The 19,813-nt window shown below is 41.8% G+C and overlaps 1 protein-coding gene across 1 annotated transcript in view; it reads left to right on the plus strand.

Moving 5' to 3' along the window:
* CUNH1orf94 (chromosome unknown C1orf94 homolog) overlaps window positions 1-19,813 on the plus strand; it is a 64,576-nt gene that overhangs the window by 32,100 nt on the left and 12,663 nt on the right. Inside the window, exons 4-5 of the mRNA XM_069068188.1 lie at window positions 2,513-2,688; window positions 19,639-19,713. Coding sequence (XP_068924289.1) covers window positions 2,513-2,688; window positions 19,639-19,713 — 251 coding nt within the window. The remainder of the gene's footprint in view (window positions 1-2,512; window positions 2,689-19,638; window positions 19,714-19,813) is intronic.

Below are 19,813 nucleotides of genomic sequence, written 5' to 3' on the forward strand. Positions count from 1 at the left end.
GTTTTTTTTTTCCTTTCCAAAGAGACCTCATTTTTCAGGTTCTAATCTAAAATCAGACTAGTATAATGCTGTGATGCTTTCTAAAAAGACATTTAAAATGATAACATGGGTTTTGCCTTTACTTTAGAATAACTGATGCTGGTATTTAAGGCCCTTCAAAATCTGTCTGCTGACATCTTTTCCATTCTTGTCTTCTCCTACTCCTGACTTCATAGACTCCAGGCTCCCACCAAACAGAATTATGCTCTAGTCCTCATTTTATCCCTTCCTATGTCTATGCCATTGTTTGTACTGTCTCCCCTTGCCTGGAATAAACAACCTTTTCCCTCAAATACTTTGGCTGTTGAAATCCCCATCTGCCTTTAAGGCCAAGTCAGATCATTTTCCTTGATTTTCCTACTTAAAAAAAAAGAAAGCAGAACAAAACCAGACTCCTCCCTCCTCCTATTTATTTCCCATAACACATTGCTAGGACCTCTCCTTTGCACCTACCTTACTCTGTTTCTATCCTACCCCTGTGTTCAAACTTCTTTTCTCCTGTTAGACTGTCAACTACTTGAGGTCAGGGCCTTTTTCTTTCTATCCCCACTGCCAAGCACCTAACCTTGAAAACAGAAGACTTCTGCTAAATTTTATTTATTGAACTGTTGTATCCATGGCTTGTAATTTCCTGCTCTTAGCACAGTTAGCCAGGATCTGTCTCTGTTATTACTAATATTTTTAATTTCTCTGACAATTGACCACTCCTTCCAGCAAACCAGTCATTATTCCCAACAAAGAAGCTAGTAGACCCTCCAATTAGTCCAATTAGTACTAAGGGTCAACAAACAATACTGTAAAAATATCACTGAATCAGAATAATTCAGGGCAAGTCTAGGACATATTCTATAATATTTTAGACTAAACTGCTTTTATACTTTTAAGCACAAACAGCACACTTCTCTGACCCATTGCAGCTCTAACATTCTGTGATGAGAGGGGTTGCTAAGAACAAATACCACACCTTCCTATAGGATATGAAAACCATTCATAGGAACACAGTACCAACATTTAGATCATAGAGAAACCCTAGGGAACCTGCAGCCTTGAGGCCATATGTGGCCCTCTAGGTCCTCAAGTGGGGCCCCACATGTGGCCCTGAGGCTGAGGGTTTCCCATGCCTGAATTTTAGGCTAACCTCTTTGCTTAACAGATGAGGGAACTGAGGCCCAGAGAGGTTAAACAATTTTTTACAGAATCAAAGAATCTTAGTGCTAGGAAGGACCTTCCTCCTACAACATGCCCAGAAAATGATTCTTCACCCTTTGTTTGAAAGCATCTAGTAAGGCAAACTCTTTCTACCAAAAGAAGCTGTTCCATTTGTGGCTAGTGCTCACTAGCGGGAAGTTTTGACTTACAATAAAGTCCAAATCTGCCATTCTGCAACTTCTAATAATGCTCCTACTGTGGTCTTTGGGTCAAAGTAGAATTAGTCTAATCTCTCAAACTTGGGACAACCTTTCACATACTTGCAGACAAGGCCCCTTGAAGTCTTTTCTTTTTCAGGTTAAGCATCCCATTTCCTTCATTTTATCCCCATAAAACATGCTTTCAAGAGCAGAAAGGAGACAAGCATTGATTTACTCTCTATTATGTGCCAGACATTTTGCTAACTACTTAATAAATATTATCTCATTTGATTCTTAAAATAACCCTACAAGGTAGATAACATTATTATCTTCATTTTGTGGTTGAAGAAACTGAGGCAAACAGAGGTTAGGTGACTTGCCCAGAGTCATACAGTATCAGTGGCTAGATTTGAACTCAGGCCTTTCTGAGTCTAGACTCCATGCTTAGCACAGCACCTGGTGCATAGCAGGCATTTAACAAATGTTTCTTGATTGATGTCTACCGTACCATCTAGCTGCCTAGCTCTTGAATAACCCTTGGTGTCCCCTTTTGGGTACTCTATAGCTTATCAATGTGCTATAGAGTACCCAAAAGGGGATACCAAAGGTTATTTTCACTTTCCCATGTTCACATGGGTATAAAGTAACAGAACAAGGTTTGAAATTCAGGTCTAGAAGTTAAGCCTTTCTAATTAAGTGACCTTTTCTCTCAGGAACAAATAGAGGTCCTTAGGTGTCTTGTTTTAATGAATAGATGAAAATGGCAACTTTCTTTACTTTAATAAAAATATTAAAACAAATGATTCTTGATTATTTAAAGCAGTTTAAACATTTCTCTTTTATTTATGTTATGTTATGAATTTGCTTTGCCATATTTTGTTTTTGTTTTGTGTTTTTTGAGGGAAAGAGGAGGTGATTTATTTTTTGTTTTGTTTTGTCAGTCAGAGGCAAAATCTTGTCCAACCCAGGTCTGAATTACTGCATACTGATGAGGTTTGGATATTCACCTGGATTTCAGAGGAGCAGTCCTCTGAGAACTGTAACTCCTGTGTTAAGTGTGGAACTGAAGGGTAGCTAGGTTCCTGGCCCCTTTTTGAGTGAAGCCCTTGACCTTTGTCCTACAGTCAATGCACCAATGACGATTGCGGACAAGAACAACCTCAAGTATACTGGAAATGTGTTCACGCCACGCTTCGCCACAGCCTTGACCTCGACAGCACTGAACCAGCCACTCTGGCTCAACCTGAATTATCCTCCACCTCCTGTGTTTACAAACCACTCAACCTTCCCACAATACCAGGTAACTGTGTCTTGCACCCTGGGCCCTGGACCACAGAGTCACTCATAGACTGGGCCATAGATAGGCAAGTTGGACTTAGATGGCCCTGCCTCTCCAAGGTCCTATGGGAAAAGGGTATTAGATCTCCTGAGTCTCTAATTCAACACTCCTGAATCTAGGTCTATGACTGTATGGCACACAGTGAGCAAAGGGAGGCCAAGAGCTCAACAAGTAGGCCCCTAAGTAGGTCTTTGTGCCCTTCTACCTAGATGTAATAAAGTACTGCCTTGTCTGGTTTCCAGATCACACTGTGATGTCTAGACATGGCAGGGATCCCTTGAGTAAGGCTAGTGCCTCCAAACAGGCTCTTTTCTAGTTTCAGGGCAGAGTACCAGGAGGCCTGGCTGAAACATCCATTGAAAGCACATTCCAACATCCTCCTGGTTTTTCAGGCCATGCCAACTACTTGAGGAATGACACACATACTTGGTTGGTAACAAGGTGTTATTGATTGGGAGTATGAGAGCAGGGTCCCTGGAAGTGTTGACCCTTAAACTTGATTTTAAACCTCTGGCAGGAAGTTAACAGCAAATTCAGAAGGCGCACAGGGAATGGCCATCAACCCGAAGGTATAAAGGGCAGACTCCATGAAAGGCGGAAACAAAACTCTCCTGATCAATGTGCGACTTGGGAACCGAAACAACCCAGTCAATGCATATGTAACAAAGTCCCTTGTCCTGTCACTGTGTCTCAATATGTGGAAGTATGCAACTGAATCTGTATAAATTGCATCATGACTCAAAATCCACTCAAGGAATCTGCTTTTTAAAGGAATTCTATAGTGAATTTTTCTGTAAAAAGTCAATGGTGCTTTTGTAATATGAATACATACTTCTACTTTGTCTAGTTTGTAATTTCTAAATTGGAGAGATCAGGCTTTCTGAAAACAAGGTCCATCCATCTTTAGAAATATCTGTTCTCTCTCCTGGGCTTTTGTCAGGTGGTTTTCCTAGTGCAACTAGTGATGCCCCTCTGTTCCCATGATTGGGGCTTCTGGTCAGTTGGGCTCACCACCACATTCTATAGTCATTCATTTCATACCAGGAGTGCCACCACTGATTCTCCTGTGTGTTAGTTGTAAGAATCTAGCAGCACCAGGGGTGATTTTCTTTGTTTTTCTCCTCATCTGGTATGGATATTGCCATTCTAATTCAATTCAGCTCAACAAGTATTTATTAAACATATGTTGTTCACAAAGCACTGTAGTAGGGAGCTGGGGAAAATGCAAATGTTAAATCAGGCATAGTTCCTGCCTTTTTGGATCTTACTGTTTGGGAGGGGGATAGGGCTCATGCACAAACAAGTATAACACACAATACTATAGCTAAGTGCATAAAATAATTGAAAAACAAAGTGCTATTTGAGGTCTGAGGGGGAAAAGGTTGTTATTGACTGAAAGGATCAGAGAAGTCCCTGGTCTCTGGAAGAAATGACATTTAAACTTGATTTTAAACAAATGGTAGGAATTTAACAGGCAATTCAAAGGAAGGAAAGTTATTCTATCCACAGGGCATGATATCATCAAAGGCACAAAGAAGGGAAAGTGTGGGGCTTGAATGGAAGACAGGAAGCCAAACTGGGGCTGAAGAACTGGGGAATGTGGTATGAAATAGGGTTAGAAAGGTAGGAGTATCAGATTAGGGAGAACCTTGAAATCTAGCCAAAGGATTTAGGATTTTACCTGGGAGTCTCAAGAGCCACCAAAAATTTTTGAGTAGAGACTTGAAATGATCAAGTCTATTCAATTCAACTTAAAAGATATTTATTAAGCAGTTACTATGCACAAGGGACTGTGCCAGATATGGGAGATGTAGAGATAAAAGAATAAAATTGTCCCTGCTCTTATTGACCTTAAAAAATAATTGGAGGTGGGGGCAGGGAGGAGTATATGAAATATATGCAAATAAGTAAAATGAGGTTGATAATGGCAAAGAAGGAAATATGCGTGAGGACCAAGAGAGGTTTTGAGGCAAACAGGAGGAAAGATGGCAGAATGGGCAACAGATGATCCCAATCTCAATAAAACAGGAGGTAAAATCATCTGCTGAAGAAGAAAAGGAGATAAAGGGGGGATGGGTGACTTGAGGGAGGTTTAAATCAGTCCTTTTGGGGAATGTGACAGGGAATCAATCAGAAATGGAGAGCAATTTTCATTTGATAGAAGGAAAAGCTTATTAACACTTAGAGTTACTCAGAAGTAAGATGCCCCACCCTGAAACTCACATTCTTGAAGTCTTCAAGAAGAGATTGAATGACCACTTCTTGGGGGATACTGTTCAGGAGATTTCTCTTCCAGGTATAGGTTATACCAAATGACCTCAAAGAACCCTTCTAACTCAGAAAGTTTGGAATCAGAGGAAACATAATATTGCTATGTGGAAGGGAAAACTGATTTGAAATTCAACAGCATAAATTGGTAATGGGTACAGTCAGCAGTTTTATGACTTCCTTATGCAGTACTTGGCAGTCTGGGACTAAGAGTAGACGTTTAGGGCTACCCCAGGTTAAGGTAATGAGAATCATGATTTTAAAAGTTTAAATGCTGGAGAACTGTGCCAGATGACAGAAATGGTGAAATCAGAAGGAAGAACAGATTTGGGAGAAAGGGATTGCATTCATTTGAGACCAAGATCATAAGTCGGTTTGTGATGTGTTGAGTTTGAGGGGCCAGTGGGATATCTCCGTACTTATGTCTTATAGACAGTTGTAGATGCGGGTTTAGAGCTCAGAATACAAGGTAGAGATATAGAGCTATCCACATAAAGATGATAGGAGAAGCCATGGGAATGAATGGAATTGTCAAGGGTGAGTGTGATGAGAGAGAAGAGGGCAAGGGCAGAACCTTGGGCAACTTTCATTCTAACTGTTAGGAAAAATGTGAAAAGGCAGCAGATGAGACAAAGAATCAATCAATAAACATTTAAGGGACTGTTTTGTGCTGGATATTGTGCCAGGTGCTGGAGGTACAAAGACAAAAATAAAACTGCTCTGTATGTCAAGGAGCTTAGAAGCAAGAGGAAAAGCAATATCTTGGTGGTGGCATGTTCTGGGCATTTGGCAAAAGTAAATTCAAGGATACATAGGAGCGACAGCTATCAAACAGAAGGGCACAGGATGGGGAAGAGTAGTCACAGGAGGCATGCAACTGACAGGAGTTCTAATCAGTTCATTTTCCAAACCTCTCAGAAGGATAGTAGTCTAGAAGTATCAACAATGGGATCTCACTGGTGATTTAGTCTGACTGCCTGTTGCTGACCAAGTCAAGTTCTTGTTCCAATATAGTATTGGGCTTCATCAGTACAGTGTTCGTAGACCTATGTAAAGCATGGATCTCTTGTTCATAGTGCCAGAATTCTCTCCTCTATTGTCCAGTTATCTGAGTAACTGTCTCCCTTGGAACCTGTTCATTTGGGTCTGTGTCTCGGAAATGATGTGTCATTTGTGTGATTCTTGTGAGGATAAGGGTTCCTGGTAGGGGTTCTATTTGTATCTATCTGTGGGTTTCAGGATGGACCATCACAGCTGGCCTAAACCTGTTAGATTAACAAGGAGCATCTATCTACCTTTAGTGAGAACCATCCCTAGCCTAGGCTTATTTAATTCTTATCTCAGAGTGTTACCCTGAAGTTCCTCCATCTTTAATTTTGATCAACATTCTGTTTATAAAAGAAGTAAATATTTTCACAGTGTCTCTCTGAGCTCCAAATCTTTCTACACCTGACAATCATCCAGTCTCATACTGGAAATTTCAAGTACCAAGGTGAAAGATAAAGATGTTGAGAAAGAGAGAGAAGCAAAGAGGAAAGGGAGTCTAAGTAAATCAAGATTCTGCAGAAGTTGGTGAAATTACAAAGCCCATTGGTCAAGGAAATACAACATCTAAGTCTCAAACATCTGCTTAGATTGACTTTGGAGGGAGCTAGCTTTGTCTTACTCCTCTGGGTATTAGAACCAGCTTCATGTAGTAAGTGTATATCAGGGAATGCTCCAGTGTAATGCAACAAATTTTTATTTGAGTTTCTTAGTTTTTTTTAATCTTTTGAATTCACATAATTATGTGCTATAACTCTTTTTTAAGTAGAAATTTTACAACAATAAAGCAACCTGCCATGATGAAAGGTCTGCTGGTCTTTCACTTGTTTACCAATATAAAGTACAAAGAATATTTTGGAAATGAGGATTGGATAATTGTAGGCGAAGTAACTCAATTCTCAATGCTACTCATAAGCTATTGAATCCATTTGCCACTCAGAAACTTGAAGTGACCTGTGCTTAAAATAACTTCCATGATATATTGAAGAGTTTCATGTCAGTCATTCTAATTCCTGGGGTTCCTATGAAGAGAGACTATCCCTGTTTCTTTAAGGAAACAAAAAAGAGGACCCTGAGTAGGAGAATTTTATGCTTCTAACAATTGGCAGAACTATAATACCTAGCCATAAGATCCCTCACTGTCTTTTCTTCCTTAAGACTAAAACATTCAATAAAATGATGGGATTATTAGAATTTACATCTCATCAGCACCAACAGATGATCCCTAAGCTCAAAGTCCTATTAACAGTCATTGTCCAAAGAGTCAAAATTCAACAAACAGAATCAACTGTTTAGTAAGAGCATGGTTTTTACAATGTAAAAGTAGTATGCCATCATTCTCAATATTGCAATTCTAGGGATTTCTTAGATGACAGAGGGTCATAAATTTAGAACTGTATAGGAATTTAGAGACCCAGACTCCTTATTTAACAGGTAACGATGAAGGTCTGTCGAAGTTAAGTAGGTCATACATAAGTAAGTGTAAAAGTCAAAGTGAAAAAGGCAGGATTTGAACTCAAGTCCTCCAAACTCTAAATCCAGTGCTGTTTTTGCTGTGCCCCATTGCCTATGCCATGCTGTCACAGGTTGCATGAACACCTTGAATATAGAAATCACAGTAAAGACCTTCAGTAGAACCCTTTTCTGAATTAAATTTTAAAATGCCATTGGCTATAAACAGACTTAGCAAATAAGACTGAATAACTATATGTCATGGAAATTAAAAGTTTATCTTCTAATTTAACACCGTCCATAACATGTAGGCAACTGAACTCTTGCAAATATTGCTAACAGAACACAGAAGAGACAACACTGAAATATCTGCAAATCAATTCAGATAGAGAAACCCTTTTTCAGGCTGCAAAACATTACAAAGACACTCTGCTTGCAAATTCAAGAATGCACATTTTGTAAGAGATGGGGTCACCTTGAGAAAGTAACACATTCACAATCCATCAGAAGAAAGCCCAGGAACTGCCATCACAGTTCATATCACCCATCTTGATTATTCACATGGGAGTAAAGCTCTGTAGTTTTCAGGATCATTTTCAGAGGCTCCATTGTCTCAAGATGCTGCACTATTTGCCATAGTACTTAAAATGACTTGGAGTAAAAGATAGAAATTGACTCCTATTGTAGTGTGTTGCATTAATAATTGATACAGATGCTGTCTGCAAATTTTTTTTATTTTACCTGTTACTCAACTTCTAGAAGGCACTCGTGCATTCAGGATGACAAGGTCACCCAACTTGAAGCTGCTGCATTGTGAATGAGCCAGGATGGATTCTTCATGAAAAGTTTCCAATATTTCATACCAAAGAGGAAGCAGAAAAGCTCATGGAAGGCTCATATCCATCAGAAACCAGTACCCAAGTGTGTTCACCTCACTAGGCCAGCTGATCAGAGCATGGGTCTGAATTACAAGGTGCCCAAAGCAACTGCATAAGAGAGAATTATGGCTAGAAGGATAGTGATGCTTATTGAAATATACATACATAGGAGCAGGTGGAAATCAGATGGCCCATGGCCCAGTCCCCTTAGCCCTGAAGTGGCAGTTCAAGTTAGCATAAGCAGCCCTAAACCCTGGATTCTATATTCTGAGGAGTGTTACAAGCCTCATGGATGGCAATTGTGTGTAGCAATTGGCAACTAACTGCCACAGTACTCAGGGGTAGAAGATTTGTACCTCTCAGGAGTTAGGTGCTAAAGTACTGGTGTAATTGGACTTTTCCATTACATCTCATTCCCACAGGGTAGAGGTGTCCATTGAAGCTTGTGATCCTGTTAGGGGCCCTATCACTATTTGGGGGAAGCCTCCCTAACTTGGTCTTGGAGATGGCATCAGCAAGAAAGGGTTTGTGGGATGGAAAGAGGAAGCAGGAGCTGAGAGTAGCTGACGACTCCTAGATTTCAAGCTAGAAGACACCTCAGAGGCTCTCTGAGGCAGCCCTTCCTACTATAGATGAAGAGACTCAGGATCAGAAAGGTCCAGTGTTTTGCCTCAGATCATGGAAACAGTAAATAGTTGAGCTGGGTTTTGAATTGAAATCTCCTAACTCTAAACCCCATGTTCAGTGCCTCCCATCAGCCAACTCCTTGCTGTTCTTGATGGAGTGGAAGATCCTAACAAAATGTGACCTGACCCAAGCTTATCTCCAATTGATTGATGATGGTGCTACCCAAAGTCTCTCCCTAGGAGTCAGAAACATGAGCATTATATGTCTCCCCTGTGGAAGGTATGTAGAATTTTTTGCTTTTCTAGTTGGTTCAGAGGCCAGTAATGCAGCTTGCGCTCCTCTCTACCAAGACAGTCATTTGATGAGAACAATCAGACTACAGGATGCTTTCCATATTTTCTATCTTGCTAGTTTTCTGTGGAATTAGACCCTCCCAAGGCAGAGCCAATATCATTCCATCTGGATCCAGCTAATTCACTACTTCACCTCAAAGCTAGGACTCTGCCCTTTGCCCTAAGGGTAAAAATTGAAAGTGATGTTGTGCATTCAATTCAAGTTGTTTCAGTTCAACTCAATTTCACAAACTTTTATGGGGCACCTTTATCAGGCATTATGAAAAGAAGACATCCTAAAGTCAAGGCAAGTCAATAAGCATTGATTAAGCATTTGCTACTGTCACGCACTTTGTACAAATATGCTATGCTAGAATAGAAACATAAGCAGAAAGACAGGCTGTGCCCTCTGGGAACTTAAATTCTAATGGTGGAAGACAACACATAAAAAGAAACTGAAAAGGATGGAGGTATGTTAGAGAATGTCTAGGGTGCAGCCTGAAGTAGAAGCCATGGCTGACCTGGGAGATTTTAAAATTGAAATTCAGGGAGGAATCAATAGATCAGAGCAAAAGGCCCCAGGGTGAAGATTACTTCCCGCACGAGAAGTCCAGTGTTGCAGTGAATTTCCAGGGTGGCATGCATTATAGACAGTCTGTAGAGTTAGGAGTGCAGCATGGAGACAAATGAAGACCAGTCACACATCCATGAACTACATTGATTGTGTGGGCGCCTAAGCCTGAAAGCTTTGGGAAGATGACAAATGCATTGTAAACAAGGTCCTTCAGCATCTCCCATGTTCAGTGCCTCCCATCAGCCAACTCCTTGCTGTTCTTGATGGAGAGGAAGATCCTAACAAAATGTGACCTGACCCAAGCTTATCAACAGCTGATTGATGATGGCACTACTGCAAACTACTAGGAAATAACCAGTCCTCTGAGCATCATTCTTGCTCTTCCTTCAGTCTGGAATTTCCACTGCCTGAGGATTTCATGGGGCTTCTTAGAAACCTCACTTTCTAGGATTCCAAACATGAGACTATATTTTAATCATTTGATCATGGGAGCAACAGCGGATGATTTTGTGGAAAGTCCCCAGGAAGGCCTATGCTGTTCCAGGACGTCAGGAGGAGGAAGACAGTTAGAGTACGATTAGAATGCCCAGTATCACGTCTGTGGACAACACATCAATGTTACTGGTCTTCACACCACTTTAGATGAGACAGGGTGTAACCCATGAGGGACCCTCCTCAAAACCTTCCCAAAGCATCCTTCCTCCATGAGATCACTCAGCTTCTGCTGTGTTCTTTGTCTATAAGATGGAACCATTGTGAAGCCACTTCTTCCCTGACCAGAGAAGGCTCCCTGTGGCATCTGAATGCCACTTACAGACTTCCCAGTCTGACCAGGTGCATCATAATGAACAGGAGCTGTTGCTTCTCACCATACCTCCTGTGTGGGAGCTATGCCCAACCTCCAAGTGCCAGATGATCTCAAGATCCCAGTTGTTTAGTAGTTGAGAGTACTACAAGAAAGAAACCCAAGCAGGTGTCATAGAAGACAAAGGTTTCAGAACCATAACTATACCTCAACAATTTGTATGGGTCATGGGCCTCTGCGGATCTCTTGTCAACTACTTGTACATGCTTTGGGGTCAGGAAGACCTGAGTTCAAATCCTGATTCTGATATCTATTAGCTATATGACCCTGGGTGAGTCAATTAGCACCTCTCAGTCTCACTTTCCTCATCTGTAAAATGGGAATAATAATAATAGCACCTACTATACTTAACATATACAAAGCACTTGACAAACCTTAAAACACTATATAAATGCTAACAGTTATTATTATTAATTTTACACTCAACTATGCTAAAATATATGTGGCTATTCAGCACTTATAACTACTAAATGTATATACACAAGCCTAGTTGTTTAGTGTCTAATGGCATCATGTCAAATCCTAAAGTTTGCTGTTCTATCCCCAATGGAAGTTTTAACATTAGAAGATCTCTATGACTTATTTTACCAGACAGATAAAATGGGGGTTACTCTAATTAACACATCTACTGAACAGAGCACACAGAGTGGTCACCTACTGATGACAGGACTCTAAGCCATTTACAGGTTGCCTACAATCTTGTGTGCCCACAACATTGTGCTCCCTTAGAGGATACATCAAATGATGCATTTTAATGATGCATTCAAATCCATCATTTGCCATGTTACTTTGTGGCTTCAGAAAGCTATCATACAGGCCACACTAACCACCCTAGAATGGTTTGAATAAAACCTTACTTGCAACAAAATCTTGAAGTGTTGCAACAAAACAACAATAGTCTTATAGCTATATCTTATGGCCTAGAATGATTTTTGATAGTGAAAAGATTATAAGGAAAGAGATTATATGTCAGATAAATCCACATAACCCACAAAAGGCTACCCGTCTCCCTTTGGGAAGTGACCAACAAGTCTTAGTCAAAGCTTTCATTGATTTTTCATATTGATTTTGTTGATTTTTCATCATCATTCCAAAAGAAGAATTTGTTGATTGTGGTAGGCTCCTTCTCCAAATGGTTGAAGCTATTCTTATTTCTCCCTCAAACTTCAGGCATTGGCAAACATTATCATTTCTGAGAATAGTTTTCCTATTAACCTATTAGGTTTCCTATATGTTTCCTATTAACCTCAGTTAAATTCACGGACAGGACTTTTATCCAAGTTGTCATCATCATGCCTGACAGTCCTCAAGTAAATTGTTAAAGGGTTCTACAAATTACTTAGAATTTTCTAAAAGATTTGGGGAGAGCATTAACCACCAAGCCTTGCCAGGTTTCTCATCACTAAATGTATCATTCCATGACCAACAATAGGCATCAGTCTTGTTAAATGACTGATTGGATGATGTTTCAAGATTTGCCTTGGCCTTCGATTTATCTGAGTACCTACCAGATGAACAGTAACATATGAACTGCCATAGTCATAATCCATAAACATTTATGAAGCACCTACTATTTTTCCAAGCAATGTGCTAAGCATTGGAGATATAAATAAGATAAAAAGAAAGACAGCTGCTCTTGCCCTATAGAAGCTTACAGTCTACTGGGAAAAGACAATACATAATAGAAAACTGAAAATCATGGGAGGCAGGGTATGGGAAGGCAAAAGAAGGTACTGGAATTACGGAGAACTCCAAAGAAGTCCAAAATACCACTGGGACTGTCTTGGAGGTTTTGATGTTCATGACTGCCTCTAGTTAGGGGGTCTTATGGACTGTATCCCATACATAGCCATTCTTCATTTATTTTAACAAGAGATCTAGGCATGATGGACCTGGGCCAAGGTTCCTATCACTATAATTGAGATCATGGGGCTTGAGTCATATGAAGTTCAGAAAGCAGATGGGCTGATATGTAGTGTCCTCATCTTGACCAATTCCAAAAGCATTCTTCCTGGGGTGAATGAACCACAGGAGTTTAGAAGCGTCCCCTGTGAGGGTTATCTGGCATCAGACTTTCAGCAGCACTTCCTGAGGGTTCTCCAAAGTCACAAAATGAGGTTAGAATTGAACCTTCTCTGATGACTCCAAATAGTGAAGCGGAAGCATCTTATATTTCTGTTTCTCTTGCTCTTATCTCTCTGTACTGGGTGAAAGGTTATGTTAGCTCAGGTGCCGATGTCAGCTGGGATGCAGGGTATTAATTTTATTTCCTTGGCGTTACTTAGAGTTTTATACCCTTAGAGTTTTGGTGGTTGTAGACTGCAGTGATTTCTGGAGTTATTTTTGTAGCAATCATGTTCAATCATGTTGAAGGCCTGATGGTCCCTTGCCTGTTTACTGATACTCACCACTACTATTTTTTTTCAAGGCTCCTTTGCAAATCTTTTTTCTTTTTCCCTGGGCTCAGTGTTCTGGAGTATGGTATCTGGCAGCAATGGAAATTATTATTATTTCTATGTGTCCTGGACATGGACAGTGTCATGGCTGGGGTGGGGGTGGTGAACCCATTACCCACATTCTCAATGAAGTGTCTTCCTCTTCTTTCTAAAACTTTCTCCCAATCTATCCTTATTCCTTACAAGCTAGAATGCTTTCTATAACCTTGGATAATCACATAGCCCAAACCATTGTGATTTCAGAGGGACAAGGAATTCTTGGTAAAATAATAGAGGCCTTCCCAAGGATGTAGCTAGGAATCAGGCCAAGGAGAGGAATTTTGGAGATCATAGTTGCTCCAGTCTTTCAGGGGCCATTTGCTTGCAAAGCAGTCAAAGCAGGCCTGGCTGTGATGAGTGTGATAAAATGTGGCCACCACCTCTAAGCCCCAGGATAGGGAACTAGCCAACTCCATAAATCACCCTCTGGAGACAGCAGCTCTGTTCCCGCTCTTTATGCACCAATTTTAATCATCGCAGCCAGCATCTTGTGGCATGCAGGGTTTGGCTCATTCAACCCTCAAAATCCTGCTGTCACCATAGTGCCCTTACTATGTCATTGCCCTCTTCCTTAATAAGCCCAAGCCATAAATGGGTTTTTAGCAAGGCTTTACGCATGCCAGGGGAAAAAGTACAGACATGTAAGAGATTCAGTTTACAAAGGACACAGAAATGTGGAGTCTTGATCATTTCTTAGATTCACTTCAACAGTAGGTCTTTATGAAGCTCCTGCTATGTTCAGGGTCTTCTTTTGGATTTAGGGTATCCAAAGACAAAATATGAAATAGTCCCTGCCCTGAAGGACCTCACATGATAGCATCATCATCATCACCGCCATCTCATCATCACCATCATCATCCCCATTGTTACCATTTTAATTGCTAAGTGCTTTAAAATTTACAATGTACTTCTATATCTGTTACCAATGGTTCCTTCCCTGTTGTCTACAAACATTCCTAGACCTCTCCATCCTTAAAAAAAAAGTTCTCCATTTCACCCTGCCTTCTCCTCAGACTATCACCCTATAACTCCCCTCCTGTTCATGATTACACTCTTAGGAAAAACAACAGCTATCCATGATAGCCTCCCACTTCTTTTATTTTGAGGGGTTTTTTTTTTGGAGGGGCAATTGGGGTTAAATGACTTGCCCAAAGTCATATGGCTAGTTTTTTGTGTTAAGTGTCTGAGGCCAAATTTGAACTCAGGTCCTCGACTCTATTTACTGCACCACCTAGATACCCCTTGCTTCCCACTTCTTAACACATGTCTCAAGCTGCTATCTCTAAGGACGAATAAGTAATTTTCATTACTAATTCCAATAGTCTTTTCCCATTCTTCTTAACCTCTGTGTTATTTGCTGCTATTGACCACTTTTTTTTTTCTGTAGGTAGCATTTAGGTTCTTGTGGCACTGTTCTTTTCCTCTTTCTGCTCCCACCTATTTTATTGATCCTTCTCAGTCATTTTTGCTGAGTAGCCACCTAGGTCACTGCCTCTAACTCTGGTTATACCCCAGGGCTCTGCCCTAGGCCCTCTTCTCATTTCTCCCTATGCTTTCATGTCTCAGGGATCTCATCAGCTCTCATAGGTTTAAATAATCACTTTTGTAGCTGACTCCCATATCTATCTAGCTTTCTATTCCTTCCTGAGCTCTAGTCCTGCATTAGCAATTCTTTACTAGACATCACCATCTCTATGTACCGTAGAAATTTAATACATCCCTTCCTAACTTCCCTATTCTGTCAAGGGAACCATTACCCTTTCTAGATCCCCAGGGTCACAATCTTGGTGTCATTTTTTATTCTTCCTATTCTCTCACTCCCTATATCCAAGCAATTGCCAGGTGCAATCCCACCGCATCCCTCATTTACTTCTCTGCACTCAGGCCTCCATACCTCCCATATGATCTACTGCAAGAACTTGCTAGATGGTCTCCCAAGTTCTAGCCTCTCTGCTCTCCCCTTTCAAATCCATCCTCCACATGGCTGCCAAATGGATATTCCTAAAGCACAGGGCTGACCATGTCACTTCCCTACTCAAGAAGTTCCATTGGCTCCCTCTTGCCTCTAAGACAGAACAAAACCTCTTCTCTTTGACAGTGAAAGCCCCTCACATTTTGGCTCTAGACAGTGTTTCCAGACTGATTTCACAATATTCCTTCCACCTCCCACACCAAGTGGAAGCCAAACAGGTATATTCCTGGTTTCCTGTACATCAAAGCCTTTGTGGCTTTGGCCATCAACTTTACAGCCCTCTACGTGGCCTATAACACTCCCAAGAGAGACCTGAACCACATTACAATATAACTGGAACTATTTAATGAAATAAAATAAAAATATGATAAAAACATAGACAATATAACATTTTAAAACTAAGTCATGATACAACCCGTAGGGATCCTCATGTGGAGATTAGAGGCCCCAGTTTCTATTTGAGTGCAATGTTTCTCCTCTCACTATCTTTCCACAATTTTATCTTTGGGAATCCCTAGTTATGTTGAAGGCTCAGTTTTAGGGATACCACTTTACATGAGGCCTTTTCTAATGTTGTAGCTCATTCTCATTTTCTGCCACTCCAAAGTTACTATGGATAGTTATTTGAATTCTTTATCTGTATACATGTTGTTTTCCTAGGAATATGTCAACTCATTGAAAGCTGGGATTTTGTCATGTTTACCTCTGTGTCTACACTATATAAAGTACAAAACTAATGCATAGTAGGTACTTTATGACTGTTGAATTGAACCCCTTTCCACCCTCATGCCAACCTCGTGAGTTAATTACTTTAAGTCTCGTTATGTTGGCCCAGACTAATCAAGTAACTTGCTCATGAAGAGTAAGATATAGAATTCACACTTGGGTATCTCCTGATTCCAGGTTCACATTCTTTCAACTATACCTTATATTTCTCATGTATACAAATATTCTACCACCTCCCCATCTCCATCTCCACTCCTGAATTTCCCCTCCTTAGTTTTACTGGAACACAGAGTATATGAAAAAATATCAGAGACATTAGAGCCAAATAGTGAGAAGATTTCAATGCCTTGCTACTGAGTTTGTATTTTATTCTGCAGTGCTTCTTAAACTGTGGGTCACGACCCCATATTGTGACCCACAGTTTAAGAAGTGCTGAAGGGGTCAGGAGTGAAAGAAGTTTAAGAATTCCAGTCTAGGCCATAGGGAGCCACTGAAGATTTTTGATCAGGAAGCAGGTGAGGGTAGATCTGTTCCTTAGGAATATAATTTTTTGGCATTGCACACTATGTAGATTATGGCTTAGCAGGGAAGCCAACTGGGATCCAAGAGGTGATAAGGGCATGAACTGGGTGGTGCCCATAGGCAAAGGAAAGAAGGCCACCACTTCTGATTCATTTCCTGTATGGGAAGGCTTAATTGTATTCTCTTCATATGACAAGCCTGAGTCCTCAGATTTTCCTAAAGCACTCATGACTCTCCCTTGCCTCTTACCATTTTCTGTCTTGCATCATATTTATGTGTAGATCTGTCATATCCCCTTAATAAATTGTTAGCTCAGGGAGGCTAGGTGGTGTAGTGAATAGAGCACCGGCCTTGGAGTCAGGAGGACCTGAGTTAAAATCTGGCCTCAGAAACTAAACACCTACTAGCCATGTGACCTTGGGCAAGTCACTTGACCACAATTGTCCTGCTTTCACCTCCAAGAAAAGCAAAAAAAAACCAAACCCCAAAACCCAGTAAACAAATAAATTGTTAGCTCTTGGTGGGCAAGGATTGTCTTGCTTTTTCATCTTTGTAAATTCTAGAATTTGGTAGGAATCAAAGTCAGGCTCACCCTGCTTAGAGTTGGTAGACTATTCATTTCTCCTTTCTGAAAATTGGAAATGGACCTTTGTCTAATTCTGTGGGAGCTTCTCCATCTGTAAGGTCATTCAAACAATTTCTCAAAGAAACTTAGTGATCGCCTTGGTAGTTCCTTGCATACTAGAAGATGCAGCCCATTGGGCTGGTGACTTGAACTCATCAAAGACAACTAGGTGCTCCCTTCCCATCTCAGCTCAAGTGCCTATTGATAATTTCTATTCTCTTTCCTGGTCAGGAGGTTTCTTGACTGAGAAAACAGGAGTAAAATAAGACCTAGGGGGTTCTACTTCCTCTCCATCATGCATTATCTTCCCATCCTTTCTGGTCATCGGTCCTATCCCTCCTATCCTCACCCTCCTGTCCTTTGTCTTCCTTGGCATTCGTCACTTCCCCTTGCTCTGAGTTATTCCTGCTTGTGGCAGCTTCTAGGGTGGGAGCCTTGGGCCTTTTGAGTTTTGTGGTAAAAGGTCCATGCAACTCTTCAGAGTCCTATGACCTAACCAGGAAGTACCCAGGGCAGCTTACTCACAGAATATGATGGAAGTTATAACGTTAAAGCTGGAAAGAACCTGAGATCCCAAAGGCTCCACTACCCGAATCACTGCGGCCAGGCAGGGCCAGGTCCACAAGCCCCCTGGGTGGGGAGCCAGGAGGTTAGGATTCAAGTCCTGAATCTGCTATTCACTCACTGAGTGATCTTGAACAAGTCACCTCCGTACTCTGAGCCTCAGTTTCCCTATGTGTAAAATTAGGGCAGTGACACCCTGCCATACACTTTGACAGCAGGTCCCTGTCTTAAATATTTATTTTTGCATCTCCTTCAGCCTAGCACAAGCTCTTGCCTAAATAAGTAGCTCATTGAGTGTTTATGGAATGAAGGAATGAATGAATAAATTTGAACTTTTTCTTGGTTCAGGGGCTTATAAGGGAACAAATGAGATGACTGACAGGAATGTCTTCCTGAGAGAAAAGTTGCCATAAATTCTCATGGATAAAGCAACCATCCAACCAGTCAGAATGAATTGAGCACCTGCTTCTTTATCCAGCAACATGGATATTAACTCACCTAGAAGGAAGTAGTTTACCCCTTTCCCTGTTCCTGTTGTACTCTCATGTAGAAAGGAATATGTAAGCCCAGAACATGGACATTGGTTTGGGGTGAGTACCTACTGTGTGCAGGGAGGAGCATGTGAGGGTCTGGTTAAGAGTGGGTAACCAGCTCCAAGGAATAGTGAGAGGGCTGGGAAGACAAGAACCACTCATGGAGTGGCTTGACGGACCCGACAAACATCATGAATGAACAAATAAATGCTCTGTGGTAATACACACCCTGATATGGGAGTGGATGTGGGATGAGTAAGGGAAGCATCTTGGGAGAGGGAATCTTTGAGGTAGGTTTCAGTCAATTAACATTTATTAATCTGCTTTGTGCTGGGCTCTAGGGATAAAAAGGCAAAAATCAAATATCCCTGCCTCCAAGGAGCTTACATTCTATGAGTGTGAGAGAGACTGATTGTACATATAGGAGATTATTACAAAACAAGGTTACTTAGTGGAAAGTCTCTAGGAGCAGAGGTGATTAAGAAAGGCCTGGTATAGAAGGAGGCACTCGAACTTAGCTCAGAAGGAAACTAGGGCTTCTGGGTGTGGCACTGAGGAGCGAGAGCATCCCAGGCATGGTGGACAGACATGTAAATAAGAATTCAAACTGGTAGGAGAAGTGGCATGGGCCTAGGCATTGGTGGGAATGAGGAAGGCTGATCAGAGAGGGCTGAGGGATAGTCCTTGGCTTTGGAAGGAGGCACCCAGGAAGAGGGCCAAGTCACTCCACCCAGTCCCCTTTCTTTCTCAAGGCCTCTGTCTGAAGCCTTGGGCTGCAGGGACCTAGGCTAGTATTTGGGGGTGGGGCTAGGGGAAGGGAGAGGAAATCAGCACCCTGAACTGACTGGAGAAAAGGATGAGATTTAAGGCACAAGGCTAGTGGGAGATCCCCTGCAGAAGAGAAAGGAGAAGGAAGATGTGGTGGTGTGGCAATGAGGGAAGGGCTCTCCATTTGGAGCGCAGGGGACCTTGTCATAGCCCACCTCTATCACCCTCCTAGTGACTGCCAGCAAGTTATCGCCCCCTCATAAGCCTCAGTTTTTTCCACCATGAAGTCAGGGGTCTTTCCAGCTTTCCCATCTCCAGATCTTATGTATGGACTGGAGGGCTCACAGGTACCTCAGCAGAGTTTGCAGAGAAGAGATGACAGTGGTGAGAGTGGGACCACTGGGGCCAGCCTGGAAAATTTACCTCGAGGCAATAGACAACAGGGAGGCTCTTAAGTGAGGCAGTGAGGCAGGGTCATTGGCCCAGGGGTTGCCCAAGTTGCAGGTTTAGAACCTCTTTGCCCTCTTGGAGGCCTGGTGCCTACATGCGCTGCAGCCAGGCCCCTGGCAGTACAGACCCAGCCCCTTTGCCTCCTCTTCACTCCCCTCTCCCACCCCCCTCCCCAGCAGACCCAGTGCTGAGTCTCTTCTCCCCTCTCTTCCCCAGGGCCTGTATCAGCAGAGAGCACGGATGCCCTACCCTCAGGCGCTGCACCCCCAGCTGGGATGCTACTCCAGACAGGTGTGCTCAGTCACTGCTTCCAGGCAGCCCTCCAGCCCCATTTTCCATCTGTGTGTCTGTCTGTCTTTCCTCTTTCTTTTCTCCTGCTCCCTCTGCTTGT

This window comes from Petaurus breviceps, unplaced genomic scaffold, assembly GCF_028583685.1.
Source record: "Petaurus breviceps papuanus isolate PSGF00001 unplaced genomic scaffold, PetGlider_PUasm1.0 90760, whole genome shotgun sequence".
Lineage (NCBI taxonomy): Eukaryota > Metazoa > Chordata > Mammalia > Diprotodontia > Petauridae > Petaurus > Petaurus breviceps.